Source organism: Xiphophorus maculatus, chromosome 21 (genome assembly GCF_002775205.1).
Source record: "Xiphophorus maculatus strain JP 163 A chromosome 21, X_maculatus-5.0-male, whole genome shotgun sequence".
In the NCBI taxonomy this organism is placed as follows: domain Eukaryota; kingdom Metazoa; phylum Chordata; class Actinopteri; order Cyprinodontiformes; family Poeciliidae; genus Xiphophorus; species Xiphophorus maculatus.
In genome coordinates this window covers 9,225,004-9,243,000 of record NC_036463.1, presented here as the reverse complement: position 1 = coordinate 9,243,000, position 17,997 = coordinate 9,225,004, and the positions used below count along the sequence as shown (strand labels likewise).

Below are 17,997 nucleotides of genomic sequence, written 5' to 3'. Positions count from 1 at the left end.
AGTAAAACACTTTTGAGTGTAAACCGAAAAAAGAATTGACTAAAACAACTCAGCCGTTGAACGCAAAAAGCAACGTGCCCTCGGGCCGCAGATTTCTGCAGCTGTTTCCTCAAAGGGAATAATGTCAAAACTGAATTTGTCATGTTTGTACAAATCTCAGTTTATTTAGTGAGAAGTCCTTCACTGTCAGACTCACATTGCATCTACATAGCATGCAGACAGACTTCCATAAATACTGATCTGCTGAAGGAGATGAATTGAGCCTTCATCTCAAACACCACTGATACCAAGCTGTTTTCTTGGACTGAAATCCTTTGGTGATTTATTATTTGATGTTAATGAACATTGAAACAAAGGGAGTTTAGAGGAACTATTTTAGGATGGATTTATAAAGCGCTCTGGTGATACAAAGATTTTAGCTGACATAAATAAACGTACAGTAGCTGCAGAGAGCTGTTATGAATGTTGCTTTGTGCGACACAGAGACATTAATAAATGCAGACAGGCAATCTTAAAACATTAAGCAGACAACAGAATAATAATAATATCAAAAGTAGATTGTTCCATCTGAGCTTTACAGTCATTGGCATGATGTCACATTAGTTTTATGATTTTAATGATGCATCTGAAGCATTTTACCATCATAGAAGAATATCATAACATGGTTTCAGGGTACATTTTCCAAACAAGATTTGGGTGCACATGTTTGAATTTATTGTAGACTTTATCTAATCTACACGATGTCAGAGTCATGCAGGCTCAACAGGTACACCCATGTGAAAAAACATTGATGTATGAACATTTCTAATGTAATAAGAATTATCATATTAATAGAAATAAGAGCTTGAAAACATCCGACTGTGTGTCATTAACCTATATAATATGTTTCTCTTAGTGAAACAAGTCACTGAAATGAATTTACCTCTTCATAATATTCAAATTTATGGAATATTATAATATATTTAGACTCTGTGCATGTAATTTAACCCTGTATAAATAAGAGGGAATTTAAAATACTATGAAGCTTATGTACTCAAAATGTATTTATTTAAGATCATACTGCAGATGTATAAATCCACTCCTACAAACATAACAATTTAAATAAATGCCATTAATGTCCTTTAGGAGTAGATGTAAAGTTCTGACCCAGGCTGTACCGTAACTCCACTAGCAAACAGCTTCACATATCTCCCCTCTCTCTCTACATACACTCTCATCTTTCTGACCCTCTCTCTCAAGATTCTTTTAATCCTTTTTTTTATAATTTGCAGCTCTTTGAAGTCCTCAACTTCCTCGGGGAGATTTTCATCTTCGGCTACATGGGATATATATGGTTTACATTTCGTCACCATGCCTTCAGAGCTCTCTTCATCTCTGGAGCATTTGTATCCTTTTCTGCAATGCAACAGAGTCTTTTCACCCCCTGCTGTGCAGCCTCTGGATTTCAGTCAGAGCTCACTCTGTTTGATTTCTCTCAGTCTGCTGTACTTTGAGACCGATCCCTTTTTGTGCAGTTATTGGAACATCTTTCTTGTTTTCAATTTGGCATCCTGATCATCCCAACAGAGCTTCAAATAATAAAAAAAAACAACCCAAATCTTAAGCTGCTCCGAAATGAATTTTTTGACTGCACAGATGGCATTCAGCTGCCTGTCTGTGCTTTAATTCTGCAAACTCACACTCAACAGTACATCTTCACTATAAAATTCCCATAAATTTAAGTAGGTTATTTATTGTAATTATTGTTGCTAGCTTTCCATTTGCTGAAAAACTATTGGAAATTGTGCCTTATTTTATAAAACTCAGAAAGGAGGATCTTGTTGAATCTTTTATAATTTCTGTCTTTGCTAAAGGTAGACTCAATAAAAATTTTATTTTGTAACATATATTATTTAAGTTGATCATGAGCAGATTTAGCATAATTACATATTTAAAACAATTAAAAGAGTCTAATAATTATTGACTCAGCTCAGAAATGGAGACTTAGTTTGACAGCGCCAACTTTCTATACACTATTATCCCTATATGATTCCATGTAAGTTTAGGTGAAGACATTGTTAGATGCTTGCACATTCAAAATTAATAACCAGGGCCCAATTGTACTCATACGTTAAAGTATTTTAATGTGTACCATTAAATCTTAAGCCAGATTTAATGTTTAAGCAAGGCAGATTTTTGACTTTTCAGAGAGAGTTGATTTCTCAGTCAATTCATTCCCAACTTGTTCACTGTGGTGCTTAGCAAACAGTGGAATGGAGACAAAACATTGGTATGCAAAATAAGTTAAAATATTGTTTTGATTATCATGCAGGCTGAGACTGAGAGTAACATGCAGCGTTTTAGGTCATGGAAGACGTCACTTTGGGAGAAATGAGACATCCAGTTCAGAAAACAAAACTCAGAGTGGTCACATAGGAAAGAGATGTGATGAGACTTCAGCAGTATTATATATAGCTTTTAAAAAACTGATGTACATGATAACAAAAGCATTAATAGTACCTAAGTTTCTTTGGCAAAGTTTGACTATGATAAGAGAAGTTTTATGCTCGAAGCTGCTTTTGTAGCCGTCAGCTTTTCTTTGTTGGAGAATGAAAGGGAGATTTCTTTGTAGGAACTGGGTGCTATTCATTGTACAAACATCCTTTCTTTAGAGCTGGCATAGAAGTAGAGTACGCCAGAAAAAAACAAAAGTGGCTGCACTCCAAGGAGTTGTTCTTTCACAGTCCACTGCTCAGACGGCCAGCAATTATTATTACAGATCATCGTCCAGCACAGGGTTAAAGGGGCTACAGAAACATGGACAGAGCAGATTCCTATCCCAGTGCTCCTGTTTAGTCTGAGTGGCTAGTAGTGGAGGAAAACGTATGACTTGAGTTTAACTGTTCTACTCTATAATATTCACAAAAATCTCACAATCATCCCCCACTGGAAGCTGACCGGGTTGTATAAACAGGAAGAAATGGAGATCAGAGACATCTTGCAAGGCCGTAAACGTGACTATAAAAATGAAATAACCCGAGTCATTCACCCCATGTTAATCGCTCTTCGGCTATTTAGTAGATTTTAATCGCTGTGGCCTCCAGCCTCAGACGGTGACAATGGAGGTTGGCTTTTATTGGAAATGGAGCTGAGATGGAAGTGCTTAATTACCTCCATTCAAATAGCTCAGAGGTCTTTGTTGGAGAGCGATGACTGCTTTTGGGAGCAGGATATTGCTTTTGAAATTCCATAGGGTTCAGAAGATTTAATATTGACTGCAGGATGCGAGAGAACTCTGTTTTAGTAATAGCTCTGTCAGACTAACGTCCCCTGTCGTAGATATTGATGCTGTTTTTATTTCTTGCATCATATTTGAATTTCCCTTGAGAAAGACTAAAATCTATTCCCTCCATGAATCTAAAACAAGGTTACCTGTCTGCACAAATTACTCTCATCAAAAATTAAAAAGGGTTTGAAAATATGTTTGGCTCTCTTTAGCCCTGTCCTCTTAGTGTCACAAATGCAGATTGTCACATAATAACAAGAAAACCTTAGGTTCAATCAAGGTCAGGCGACATTAAAATAGGGCAATTGGAGCTTTTTTGACAAAAGACACTAAGTGTTTTCAAAATGGCAGCTATGTCCCTCATAATTGCCCACCTATCATCTTCTGTATTACTTCCCTGGACACTTAGCATTCAGTCCCAGCCTGTGTGCACCATCAAAGTGGATGTTTAGATCTGAGACAGCTGGCAGCGCCTGATTGGTTTTATGCTTCTGCAAGGTGCCACACTGCTGCATTTGCATCATAAACACACATTGTTTAGAAATCATTTTATTAATATACACTCGGCGTTTGTGTTCGAACATTCAAATCATATCACAGTTGAAGCTAGAGGTTTGCATACCCTGTATAAAAAGATATAGCATGTTTTTTCTCACAATCTGACATTAAATTAAACTAAACCCTTCATGTTTTAAGTCCATTTTGATTACAAAAGTATTTTAAATTTGCTGTCAGAATAATCAGACTTGCAAGTTCCCCTTTTTTTCTATAAGAATTAATTTACTATATTGCCTTGTTAATTAGAGAAGCATTTATATATGTGATGACTTGTGATGAAAATAGCACATTTTGTTTGTTCACAGGTGAATTTCATATATTGTCCTTAACCATACTCAATTCCTGCAGTTATCCATTTTTATTTCTAGAGCCTGCAACATCTACCCTTTGTCTTTCCTGATAAACCTGGGTCGTACAAAGAAGGTTTCCCGCAACTTCCAACACTTTATGGTGTTTGCAGGTAGTGTTTTCCTCAACTTCTAATCATTACTAAGCCTTCAGCATTAATACAGTTGAGATTGCTGGAGTGATAAATGTTGGATTTGCAATCCTTTTTTCTGCAAGTTTTGAAAAAAGAAAACTTTCCCATTTCATTCATCCCATCATTCATCCCCTGCAGCTACTATTGTTCGTGGGGATGATAAGGGAAGGTGTCTCTTGTGGCACGAGTGTAACACAATGTCTTGATGAAGTTAGTTTGACAGGCACAAATGCCAGCACCTACTTAAAGCCTTTAATATTTCATTACTTTTGCTCCTGAGGGCAGTTCTGCTTAAATGGATATATTCAGAATCACAAATGTTTTTATTTTTCACTCTTTCATTGCTAATTTTTGTTTAAGGTGATGTGTATTAATCATTACCTTTTTGACAGTAATATTTCAAATATTTTACAGTTAAAAGACTAGGGAAAGGGAACGAAATCTTTTTGTAGAAAGTAATACACCATCCTGTATGTTTGCAGGTCTGACCTACTTTACTACTTATGTAAGAATGCTTCCTTATGAAAACCTATTATCTTGCTGTTTTTCTTTCTTTTTTTTCATGTATCCACCAATATAAGCAACCAACATCTCCCCCATTTTTCCCCATGGAGGTTGATGAATTCCCATGGGACATTTTTGCTATTACGCCTTTCATCACACAATCTAAACTATTTGTTGGCCAAATGGTTTATGGTGACACTGATAGTCGGAGTGTAATCTGTTTCCCTTCTATGGCCTTATTTTCTGGATGGCTTGCTGCCTTTTATAAATAATTGTTGTTTGATAGTTTTCTGGTAGTTTTTCTGGTAGTTTTTCTCAAAAACAGCTTTGTTTTCCATCTGTACCCAGGTTTAAGAGGGGCCGTTTCTTTTAGCCTGGCTGTAAGAGACACTTCAACAGAAGCACGGCGCACCATCCTCACCACCACTCTGCTTCTGATTGGCTTCACCGTCTGGGTGCTGGGTGCAGCTGCCGATCCCCTGCTGGGCCATCTGGACCTCAGGTCAGTGTTTGCTGGCTATTTAAAGTCTGGTTCTGGTGTTGGATATCTGAATGTTCCTCTTGCTGAAAAATTTTGAAAAAAAAAACAACTATAGTATGGAGAAAAACTGGACAAAAGTGCCCATTTAATCGCAAAAATGTCCCGTGAAGAAAAAACTAAAATAAAGCAGAGTGATGATGCTTGGATTGATTTAATTGGGGTTTTCTTGTTGATGCTGGATGTTGTGCTGATGTTCCCAGTCTCAGCTCACAGAAAACCTTGCATAGTGGCATTAGCCTTCTGTTACCAACCCTTTCTGAAGGATTTTAAAAACACAAGCCATTGGCAAAGTTATGGTAAAAAATTAAGGCAATTTTCTTACTGAAATCTTCGGCTTCCTTCAAGGTTTCATCTGTTACTCTATCAAGTGGGTAGTCTGAATTAAACATACTGAATCACTTTTGAAGTGATTCAACTAATTATGAATTAATCCTGGATCATTTTGAAAGCTTACTGAGATATTAACTACAATAAGATAATTCACGTTGAAAGGTTCATTTAACATGTATTAATGTGCATGTATTAATAAACAGTTTCCTGATCATAACTCCTCAGGGATATAAAAATAAATCACCTAAAGACAATTTTAGGTTCATCTTGAATACCAACTTGGCTAAATATTATTTTAGCTCAAAGTAAAGTCATAGTGATCTGCAAAGACCTTGGCCAGAAGAGTGAAATGAGGTTAATAACTTTCATAACAGAAAGAGGAGCCTAACCTTAGGTGTTGTGGACGTTTGTGTTGAATGTGCAGTAGTGCATCAATTGTTTAAAAACAACCTTGATTCATCCGTTATTTGTGGAGTTCTCCAATGATCCATTCTTAAGTCGATTTTATACTAGACAAAGAAAATTTTTATAGACTGTATTGTAAGGACATTTTACATTTCTTTTCATTGCCGATGAGGCTCAGACCTATTTACTTTTGAATCACAGTTGTTCTTTTTCTTTAAAACCACCGTAAAACTGGGATTGTCCTTAATTTCCTCTATTTTAATGAGTGAAAAAAACTGTAATTGTTTTTGGAGAAAGATGCAATTGCCCCACTTCTGGTACAGAGGTAGTAACTTTATGTGTCCGAGCTTTTCCTTCCATTGGTGGCATGTGTAGCACTGTGAAAAAAGTGTTTGCCTTTTTACAGATTTAACCTGTTTTTCTTGTTTATTAATCACACTTAAATGTTTCTCATCATTAAACTAATTATAAAATCAGATGAAAGGTAAAAGGAAAATGCCATTTTAAATAGCGATTTCCAATAATGCAACCAAAATTATTTCAAGAATATATGAATATTAAGTACTAAACTAAATAATCATGTTAAAACTACATTTGGTGTTATGCGGGTTAGCTATTTTAAATTAATAGTTGATCATTTCAAACATTAAAACATCTGTAAAAGGGGACATCCAAAGCCACTGCCTGAATAAATGTGCATTATGTGCAATATATTTAAAAAGTATTGCTATATAATGAGAATTTGCTAGCTGTTCTAGCTCCAAGTCTGAGCACAATCTGATTTGTGGATAGTGGGCAATAATGATAAAGGCAGGCCGAAGAGGTGGGAGGGATGTGGGGTGGTAATTAGTAACCTGTATTATTAAAGTGTAACACATGACCCAAACCATAGCGATATACTTTATCCCAGTTTCCTACATATTTCAGCAATGCCTGATGGAAAATCTTGAGGTATTTCTACAGTGTAAATATCAGGTTAAAGATTTCCTTTGTTGCTCTTAGTAAATAAAACTGATATATATTATAGAGATTCATTACACTTCAAGTGTTTATTTCAGTTGTTTTTTATATTTATGAGTTAAATCTAATGAAACTCAAAGTTCTTTATGAGAAAAATTTTAAATGATGCACAACCATCAAAGAAAGGATTTAAAAATAAAAAGATGTACATATTATGGTATGTCCACATTATAACTTAAACATGGGAAAGACTCCTGACTTTTAAGACTTTTCTCCTGAATCAACTCAGTCCTATGAGGATTGAAGGATTTACTCTGTCATGTGGAAAATGTAGACATTTAGTTACCCAGCAATGCCTACATCAAAGGATTGAAATAGCTTCTTATAAACAATGAAAACAAAGTCATTTGTGAAGTCAAGCAAAACCTGGAATACCCCTGTTGTTAATGAATTGCAGGCTGGCTTTGGTAATTCAATTGACTCAGTTGTTTGTTCAAGGTTTTTGCAGCCAGACAAGTTAATTCCACAGTTATAAAGGGAAAAAAGAACCATTCTCTGCATGAAATCAAGCTAGACATAAGATGTATGTCCATAAAGTCAGATTTCTTTTGCTTTTGTACTTTCTTTGTGGTTCCTAGATCTGATCATATTCTTATCAACGGAGACTGAGCCGGTATGAAGGCCGAGATTGCATGATGTAATTCCCAACTTTCTGTGCAATCTGTCTGTCCTCTGAGTAAATCTCTGAATAAATCAAGCCATTCAAGTCCAGTAAATCCAAACAATGAACTAAGGATCTCCTGGCAGTTTCAAAGGATCTCCTTACAGTTTTATAATGGTGAAGCTGATTATTCAGCCTCTTATTGACTCACTGTGGTAGCAGTTCATGATGTTGCCTTTGTTGACTTTTTTGTAATCCAAACTTAGAGTCTTATTGATCTTATTTTAAATAATAGAAAACATAGAAAGTGTTATGCACAACTATATTTTTTGATAGTTTATAGTATGGATTGATTAAATTTTTTCAAAGAAGCATTCTAACATCTGTCTAACATTTAAAGAATGACTTCTGAGTGGAAATTCCCCATGGAGGCAATACAAAAACACAGGAGTATAATGGTCCACAGTGATCTGACATAAAAGCAAAACACAGAACATGCAGCAACCTACTATTTCTGAAATGGCCTTTAAATTACCTTACAGAGCCCACCTGAGAAGGCGTAGCGATAAATGCACTTCCATATAATCACTGATGTTTGTTTAAACCTTTTTGTCAGGGACTATAAAGCTGAGAATTGTTAGCTATGTGTTTTGTCTGTTCCCTAAAGATGTTTTTTTTAAATCAGTAAATATCTCTGAAGTTCTAAGCAGAAACATTGCAATCCTGATCCAGAAAATAGCTGTTTCTCACTTCCCAAACATCCACCTAGTGAGTATTATGTAACTCTTTTTCTAAATTATTATATGCTTTCAATGATTTTATAGTTTGTCACATACCAATACATTTGCATATCTGAACATCAGACAAGTGACAACACATTTAACTCTTTTACCCCTAAATAAAAAACAGTCCAACTACGCAAATGTTCCATTATTAGTTAACTGAGTCTAATTGTTTTTAATGTAATCTCAGAATTAATACAACTGGTCTGTCAAGGCCCCAGAGGTTTGTTAGAAAACATTAGGGGAGAAAGATGCTCTGATAGAATTAGACCACAATTGCACTTTTTGCTGCTAGATAGAAAATTCTGTCTGGCAGAAACCAACACAATGTAAAAACCATGGAGCACAAAACCTGTTGGATGATAATACATGAGATTGGGGCAGAAATTCACCTTCCAGCATATAGACCTGAACATATAGCCAGAGCTATAAAGTAATGGTTTAGATTAGCAGTCTGCAGCGTTTACAATCCAAAGAGAAATTGTTTCCCTCAATTCTGCTTATTTAGAGACTCAGATGTTATATGACCTTTTGAAAAAGGAAAATGTATATTTTTTGTTAATCATCTGCAATTTTTTTTTTCTAAAGAACCACTATTTCATTAGAATGTTTAGGTTTGTATAATTCTTTTCTGTGGGATGTTAATATTTGTAAAAAAAATTGTTTAAAGAACCCCCAAGAAACATAAAGTAAAAGAAGACATAGCTGTTGCTTTTAGGGTTATTCTGCTGTGAAAATTAAATTTATTTATTTATCGACACACCTGTAAAACTGCCAAATCATTCCTTTGGTATTATATTTATATTTAAAAGCATTAAACTTTGTATTTATCATTTCCAGTCAAAGTTATTAAGAGGCATAGTAGAAGGTCCAAAGAGCCATTTGCAGCTCCAAAGCTGCAGGTTTCAGACCCCTGGTTTAGATGAAAGCATATTGATTTCTTATAATGGTTGAAACCTAAATCTAATTGAGAGTGTTTGGCAGTGCTGGATAACTGCCTCTCCATCCAATCTGAAGCTATTTTTGCAAACATGAGTGAGCAGATATTTCACCCAGTAGATGTGCAAAGCTGTTAGGAAGACACAGCAGACTTTTGGGGTAATTACAGCAAAAGGTGGTTCTATGCTCTATTGACTCAGCCGCAGTTTCTTGTCCAAAAATTAAATCAGCTGCTTATATCCTTACAAATGTTGTTAGGTGCAAACCATCTTTAAAATTATAGACTTCTGAAGAGCCAGAATAATTTTTTGAGTATTCCTTGTTATTTTTCATATTCTGCCTAAAGTTTTTTGTAATTACTGGTTCAATAGAGCTTAACAAGACAAAATGAGAAGCTACGGGCAAAATTTAATCTTTTAATCTTAAACTGGTTTTTTGCCTTGTGTAACCAAATGATGTACCAGATTTAGTTTGCCAGACTGAACGCCAGCATTTAAGAAAGGAATCCTCAGATTTGATTAACAAAGTCACTTGAATATCCTTCTGGCAGATTTTAAGGGATGCAGTCTTTGTTTGACTAACCTTTCAGGCAAAAAGTAGAACAGCATACAGCTTTATATTTGTTGGCACCGGTGGCAAGACTTCTTGAAAACCCTTAAATAAATTTACATTTTATGACTGAAGAATTATCTTGTCATAAAAGCTAAGATCAATGTAACCTTCTAATTTACAGTGGGGAAGAGCCCTACAAATATATTTTTTTTTAACAAACCACTTGTACTGTAGACATGGATATTGAGTGAATGTGTTAAATAAATGTAATGCATACTTTACTCTTAACATTGATCATACTGTTTAGAAACCTAAATTTAATCATCCGAGACATCTGATTTGTCTGGGACTTTATAAATGTAATCTAACACAGAGGCCCAATTGTCTTAGCATACCCTCAAAATGGCAGTAGCTCACATAATCAATATCAGATTAGAACATTTTTGCGTGGTCTGATGAATCTTGTCTACAGCTACAACATTGAGAGGGTAGGATCAGAATTTGGTGTAAACAAGGTGAACCAAATGCCATATGCTGTGTTGTATCAACAATCCAAGTTGATGGTTGCAGTGTAATGTGTGGGATATTTTTTCCAAACACTTTGGACCTCTTCATAATATTGGAGTATTGTTTAAACAACAAAGCTTTCTTAAGTATCGTTACAGACCATCTTCATCCCTTTAGGACCCCAGTTTACCCGTCTTCTGATGGCTACTTCTAGCAGTGTAATGCACCACATCACAATCTCAACTCATCTCAAACTAGTTTACCTGCATACCAATGTGTTCACCTTACTCAAATGGTTGCTTTCTGAAAGTTTGTTCCAGTTTAACGAAGCATAAAATCTGAATGTTGGTCCTCTATGTTTGGCGGCTGGTATAGTTACCAGGGCTGCATTCATTCAAAAAGAAAAAATACAGTTGCTTGCAGTAACATGTTTTGTTTTTCCTTTTTGTGTTGGTGGGTAAGAACATGTAAATGAGCAGTCCTCGTAACCTGGAGGCTAATATATAACAGCTGGAGCCTGGCTAATGGCTGGTCTGTGTGTTCTGGATGGACAGATGGACGGGTGGAAAACCCATTCCTCTGATGTCTCTTCCTTTCCTTCATGCCCCACTGACCTCACGTCAATCACAATCTGACTCTGTGTATCTCTGACGTCCATCTGCTTGTAGCAAGCATTCGTGTCAAACAGCAGTTTAGATTTGAGATGATGTGCTTTTTAATTCACCCTAACACTGAGCAAACAAATGGATGTCCTCTTTTCTCTTAATTTATGGGGCAAAGTATCCTAAAGGAGAAAGGAAAGTCATTCATACACCTACATGCATGCAATACCCATAACAAAGATATGCCAAACTGATTGCATGGAAGATACTTGAGAGATAAATAATGCTTGTGTAGGTTCTGATAAGACGAGGATAACACGAGAGGAACAAATACTTTTTTTAACTTATTTTTTTAGACGTTAGTTGCCTTTATTGAACAGCATATGGACAAGAAATGCAGAGAGGTAAGAAGGGGAAGACATGCTTGAAATGCCTGAGACTGGGAATCGAACCCAGGCCAACCACTACACGATGCACACTCTCTACCAACAACGTCACCCAGCACCCGAGAGAAAAGGAGGCTTAATTTTAGGAAGAAAGTCTAATTCTTTTACCCGTCCTCAGATTATTCCAGACATTGTTTTATTTGAGGATTCAATCTCACAAATCAATTTTTAGATTAAATTTATCTATGTAACAAATGTATGGCAGCTTTATTCTCAAGTATTAATTAAATGCAGTCATGTGCTACTGGTTCGACCTGTTTGACCAAATTCATCCGTCAAACTTGAACCACCGAGCAAATCCATTATTCATGCATCCCAATGATCTGGTGATGGATTGGAGCTATTGCGCTATTCCCGGAACACTTTGACTCATATATTTATCAGAACAACCTTCTTTCTTCCCTTGCTCTGTCCCTCTACCTCATTTCCCCTTCACTCTCTCTCTTTCCTTGGTTTTCCTGAGTGAGTTTTCCCCTTCCTTCCTTTGCCAAAAGTTCCAGCTTAAATCTCATTATTGCTCCCACCTGGCAGTAGGCATCAGGCTTTGGATGTTCAACTCTGAGTGGCAGTGGAGCAGTGCAAGTTCAACCAACTGTACAAACCATTATTTCAAAGACACAACTGGAGCAGACTGCCTTGGTTTGACACAAAAACTCACCATATCCTGGTTGGACTCTTGCAAACGTTGGATGCTCAAGCCCATCTTTAAAGTCATTCCATTTGATCCAGAACACTGCAGCAAGGTCACAAGACATCACGTTTCTGTCTCATTGATCACATTTATCTTCTTTACACTGCTTCCCTGTAGTTTGTAGAAGGTATTTTAAAAGCAGTCTTTTAGATGCAAAGTCCTGAGGGGTGCATAGCCTTTAATTATCAAAAAGAGCTCATATTTTCCCATAGAAATTTCTCCCATGGACAGACGTCCCTGGTTTTCAGAGTTTCTAGGTCAAAAATGAGAGGCAAGCATCAGTTCTTTGGTTCTTCATCAGTTTTGTCACAAAAAAGTAATGTATTAGGATAGACAACCAAATTGATCAGTTCACCCTTTCTTTGTACACCATAGTCCTCCACTTGTATCCAGTTTGTACTTCAAAATCATTGAAATTCTTTGTGACATTGCCTAAAGTGTTCAGTTTAACACATTGTTAGATTTAGTGTTGTCTTATTCATCGACTGAAGACTGAAAACTAATTTAGCTTGGATCGCATTTTAGTCTTCTGTAGTAATTTGCTTTTCAAGTGATTTTAAAAACCTTGTACTTCTGTACAAACATACATTGTATAAATATATACTTACAACAAATTAATTTATTGAAAGAATATGAAAGCAGAGGAACAATTATAAAACTTTAAGTTGGCATAAGCCTTTGTTTAAAAATGCTGTAACTTACCCAATTTCAAAATCCAACGGTTCTCTTTGACCTGAACTATAAATGAGCTATTACAAAGATTAAAATATTTCTTGACCTAACATTTCTAAATGACCTAACATTTCTAAATGTTAGGTCAAGTAATTGGGGAATAATCCCCTTGAATTCACTCTGCTGCTGTAACTAAAAGATGGTGACTCTCCTGACCAGTATGGCTTTATGACTGACTGCAGAAAGCTGCCAGGAAATGTACTGGTGTTAATGAATGTAGACCCAAGAGAGCCAGGGTATGTTCATTCAGGTAATGTGAGTTTCTAAAAAGTTATTTTTTTACTCCTACAATCAGCTTCTTGCAGCCCTGCACAGAGGGCAGTTCCTGGTAGCTTCCAGCTACTCCTGTGAAATTGAGATTGACACATCCTCTTAGTTTGTAGACTTTAAAACACTTCACTACCCAAGTGTAGGTACCAAAGCATTACCTCCAATATCCTCAGCTCTTTTCTATTCTAGCCTGCTACTTGATGTCTCTCTAACATGGTTACATTTTTGTCAATTACTGTTGCTCCACATGCAGCAAGAATTGTTCCCATAAAAAAAGTTTTTCTTTCCAGTATCGACTTTCTTCACTCAAAGCCGAGAATCACTATCTGGTGCTTTGTGGGATTTTTGTTATTGTGCATTTTTGCACAAGTTAAATTAGACTACATGCATGCAGCCATATCATATACCAAACTCAGGGTTGCTCAGTGAGTTTAAACCTTCCCAGAGGGATACCTAGCTTCTGCTGGCATTCTTGTTGAAATCAGAAAATCTTCAGCCATAGAATGCACCATCAGTGTTCTTTTATTCATGCCAATTAATTTCCTTGTTCCCATCAATCTAAATTACTTCCTGTTTAGTTTTCATCTATTTTTCATTCATAAAAAAGGAAACTGATAAAATATTCTGATTCTGCATTTTAATTTTTTTTTTCCAACAAAATTTTGACCAGCAGGACTAGGAACTCCAACTCAACCTAATGTCAAGTCTCCATTTCTCGTTTTCTACTTAGACGTATCAGCAAGGTGTTGGCAATCATTACCTTAGGCAACCCTATGTTGTGCTTGACCTATTGTTCCTCCTCATTCTATATTCATGAAGAGGAAGAGACAAGTCAGTTCTGATTGCACGGTGTTGATGACACTTCACTGTTGAATACCAGGTCAGAATGGGGTCAACTCCTGGTGTAATTGATGATGCCATCGTTACAAGAGATGCCGAGACTGGAGGAAACCTGGAGAGTTATGACTCTGATGCTGATCACATGTGAAATCTTATCTCCTCACATTAGCCTGCTAGGGATATTATCTTTGGCACCAGATCCAGATATACTGCTTGGTCAGCTGAGCTATAAACGCGGTGTAGATAGTTGAGCTCTGCGTGTACAAGTAAACCACAGGTAAGGGATTACAGAAAGGGAGCTTTTACCTTCTGACACACAGTTCACTGGGTTCACTCACTCGCAGGGGGATTGATAGTCATGGCTGCATGTGGAGGGGCTGAGCAGATTGCCCCAGTAACTGCATCTGTCAGATCGGCGAAAACGACGAGTTTATCAGCCCAAAATTGACTGTAGGCTAAGGACTCTTAGCCTGGAGTTCTGTGCACCAGCCGCCACTAAAAAGGCCCAGAGGTGCAGCCTAATGGATATGACGTCAACATGAAGAGGGTGGAGGATGGCCATTAAAAAGCACATTAGGGCAATAAAAATGACCACTTGTGTGTCTGTCAGTTTATTTGTGCTGTTCAGGAAGGAGGGTCATGGATGATTTTACACATAAAAAGCAACTGTGTCTGCAATGCTCTGGATTTGTTGAGATGTGCTTTCTGTTTATTGTTTAAACATTCCTCATTTAGGCAGCAGAAAGAGAGAGATCCATAGTGTGTTTTTTCTGTCAGGTGTCCCTTGGCTGAAAGAGGATCCACACAAGTATGAATAATAAAACAATCATGTTGTGCCTAAATTGCACAGACTTGAGTGCAAATACTGCCTCAAACCTAACACACATGTACATTTCTACAGTTTGGTGGATGAACAATGCTTTTGTTCATCCACCAACAAAGGCATTGCTTTCGTGTAATGCGCCAAAGAAATGGGAACGTTGTTGTGGAAGACAGCACTTAATGTCTGCAGATCGCTGCACAAGTAGAGATAGTGCTGCGTCAGTGTGTTGGTTGTGTAGAAGAAAGCTGAACAGGTTTTGTTTATTTGAATTCATTGTTTTAAAAGTGAAGGCCAGGAATGAATTCATCTCACCTAACTTCCTCAGCTGCAGAGCGACCTCACTTCTCAATCATTCTCAATGGGATCCTCTCAGTTATAGTGCCATTATGTTTAGCCCTCTATAATTTCAGCTGTCGGCCTCTTGAGGAATTACAGATTGAACTTTGAATTAAGACAGAAGGTGGTTGGGACAGAGTGAAATTTTAAGATTATGTAAACATAAAGTTGTGCCTGTATCAGTACTATTTATACTTTCTATGAAAAAGAAAAGTAAAAAGTTAACAGCAGTAGTAGCTCCTTTTGTGGCTTTATTTAGGGCAGATACATGCAAGCTGATTAGCTCTGAGTCAGTTTCCAAGTCTATAAGATGAAAGACAGCACATATAGTTACAAAGGTTCAGTCAATAAAAATGGATCTTGTTGTTTAGGAGAGAGACGGCGCTAAACACTGTTTGACAAGGTCACGTGTGTCATCTATAGAAGGGGAACATTAAGTTGTTGGCCGGAGCAGGCCCTCTCAAGAAAGGTGTCACATATAAACAGAAAGCTTAACCAGATGTAGCTGTTTTGAATAGTAAACAACAGAGTGAGAACATAAAGTTGAGAGTTTAAACAATGGCTGATGATGCAAAATTGGAGAGGAGGAGGAAAATGAAGCAAAGACAGAAGTGGTCAGTATGTCTTCCAGCAGCCCTAAGGCTCTAGTGGCATAACTACAGACTTTTACAGTTTTGGTCTGCACTTTGATAAATTATGAAATATTTTTTATTTCAGTAGATAATTTATTAATCTCTTCAATAAAACATTACAATACTAGATGAATATTAATGGGCGTCACAAGCTTCCAATCCTTTAAACTAATTAGTGACAGAAGATTTATGAATGTCTTTTTTGTTTTATTTCAATGTAATGCAAATATTAAGCATATACAGTATGTGAATATATAGTTCAATGCAATATAAACCAAAGCATTATTTTAATTGAACTTTACCTATATAAGTTGATCAGCATTTCAAGGAATTTCTAAGTAGTAATTGAAGAACTTCTGTTTCACCAGAGCTTTAATTTGACGTAACATATTAAAGTCCATAGCCAAATTTATGTGACCATTACCCAGAGTGAACAAGATGGTGGTTGAGACAAAAAAAGAGCTAAAGCTAGACCTGGCACAGGGATTTTTGTAAGAATTTTGATCAGGCAGTTACTGGTCAGACGGAGCAAGCTGGTGATGGTCAGCAGCTGATTACTCTTTTAGTCTGTAATCAAAATTTAACTGTTCCTTGATTCTTGAAGGAAAAATGTATTCCAATACTGCACAACTTACTGCTTATGTATGAGATTCTGGTCAATTTTGGGAAGAGAGGAGTATATAAGCACACATCCAAACAGACCGATTTCTCTGTATAGTGGTCCTCCTTATTCTATCAACAGAAAGCTGAAATACCAGTGCATCCTTTGGCTTTATCTGGCTGGTCTTAAATGAAAACATAAAACTAAGTCTCTTGGAAAATGTTAGTTCTGACTACAAAGATGAACAAAAAAAGACACACTGTTCAGCAAAATCTGTTCAGCATTAAGAAGTATCCTTAAACAGAAGCTGAAATACATGCGAACTCACTCACTGAGGCAATCAAGTAAAACAAGAGATCGAGTGCTGCAGCGCAGTTATTAATTCAGCCTTCTGAGCTTTGCCGCTGCAAAACTCAAGCATGTGCAATCAAATCTTCATGGAAGGCAGCTGTTATGTAACTGGTCCAATGCTGAAGGTGACAGCGAGACCCACAGAAATGTAGCTTTCAGCACATGCTTGCTCTACATCTTTGTGTATGGTCTGTTTTCTCAACCGTCTGACTTGGACTGTGAGACGCCCCCAACCCCCGCCTGGCACAACCAGAGGAGAAGAACAACAGATTTGGCAGCTGAGCTTTTTTTTTTTCCTGCCATCTGTTTCTGTGGTCAGTCTGAACCTAAACCCTTCAACACACACCGATAAACAATCCCATCGCTTTCCTGTCGGGTTTCACATGTCCTGCATTTCATCATGCCTCGAGCATCTGGCTACCCAGACTGCTGTGTCCCCTGGCCATGTGTCTGGACTTCTGTTCAGAGGTTCTGGGCTTTCAAGGAGAGTGAAAAAGAGAGAGAGTGGGGGGCCAGATGCTGATGCTGGCTAAAGGGAGTTGGGGAGGACTCGTATCGATTCATATCCACCAGCAACACACTAGAAAAGCTGCTTTCATAATCCTCCCCTTAAATAATTCAGTACTCACCCTCAAAATTTCATCAGCACCTACATATAGAGAACAATCTCCCCCACAGCAGCTGCATCAGAAAAAAAGAGAAAGAGGGAGTGATGAGGCTGCAGAGGAGTGAGCAGGTGGAAGATATTTGGTACATAATCCTCCTATCAAAGCTCAAAATCAGCAATCAGGGAGCAACACAGGCATCTCTGCAGCTAATGTTTTTACTTGATTGTGGCAAATTAGACAATTGTATCATGTTTATCAAAGTTAATGACAGTACATCTTGACTAATGGTTGGAAGGGAGAAATCAGAAAAAACTCAATAGAAATATGGCAGGACAACTTAGGTTTGCAACGTTGTATTTGAATGAACCATGAATCAGGTGTAGCAATTTCCTTTGGGAAAATGTGACAAAAGTAGACATATTTAGCCATACTATACAGCATGTTTGGCAAAAAGCAGATACAGACTCAGCAAAACTACCTCATAACATTTGTCAAGCATAGATCTAGAGAGGTGATGGTTCAGGCTTATTTTAGCGGTGTTGATGTCACTGAGTCGACTGTGATCTCTTCTGTATACCAA

At 37.1% G+C, this 17,997-nt stretch overlaps 1 protein-coding gene across 1 annotated transcript in view; it reads left to right on the top strand.

Annotated features, from left to right (window-relative positions):
* The window catches only part of LOC106699607 (sodium/hydrogen exchanger 9), a 76,999-nt gene that overhangs the window by 33,116 nt on the left and 25,886 nt on the right, over nucleotides 1-17,997 (top strand). The window contains exons 10-12 of the mRNA XM_023326022.1: nucleotides 1,272-1,385; nucleotides 4,172-4,283; nucleotides 5,157-5,310. Coding sequence (XP_023181790.1) covers nucleotides 1,272-1,385; nucleotides 4,172-4,283; nucleotides 5,157-5,310 — 380 coding nt within the window. The remainder of the gene's footprint in view (nucleotides 1-1,271; nucleotides 1,386-4,171; nucleotides 4,284-5,156; nucleotides 5,311-17,997) is intronic.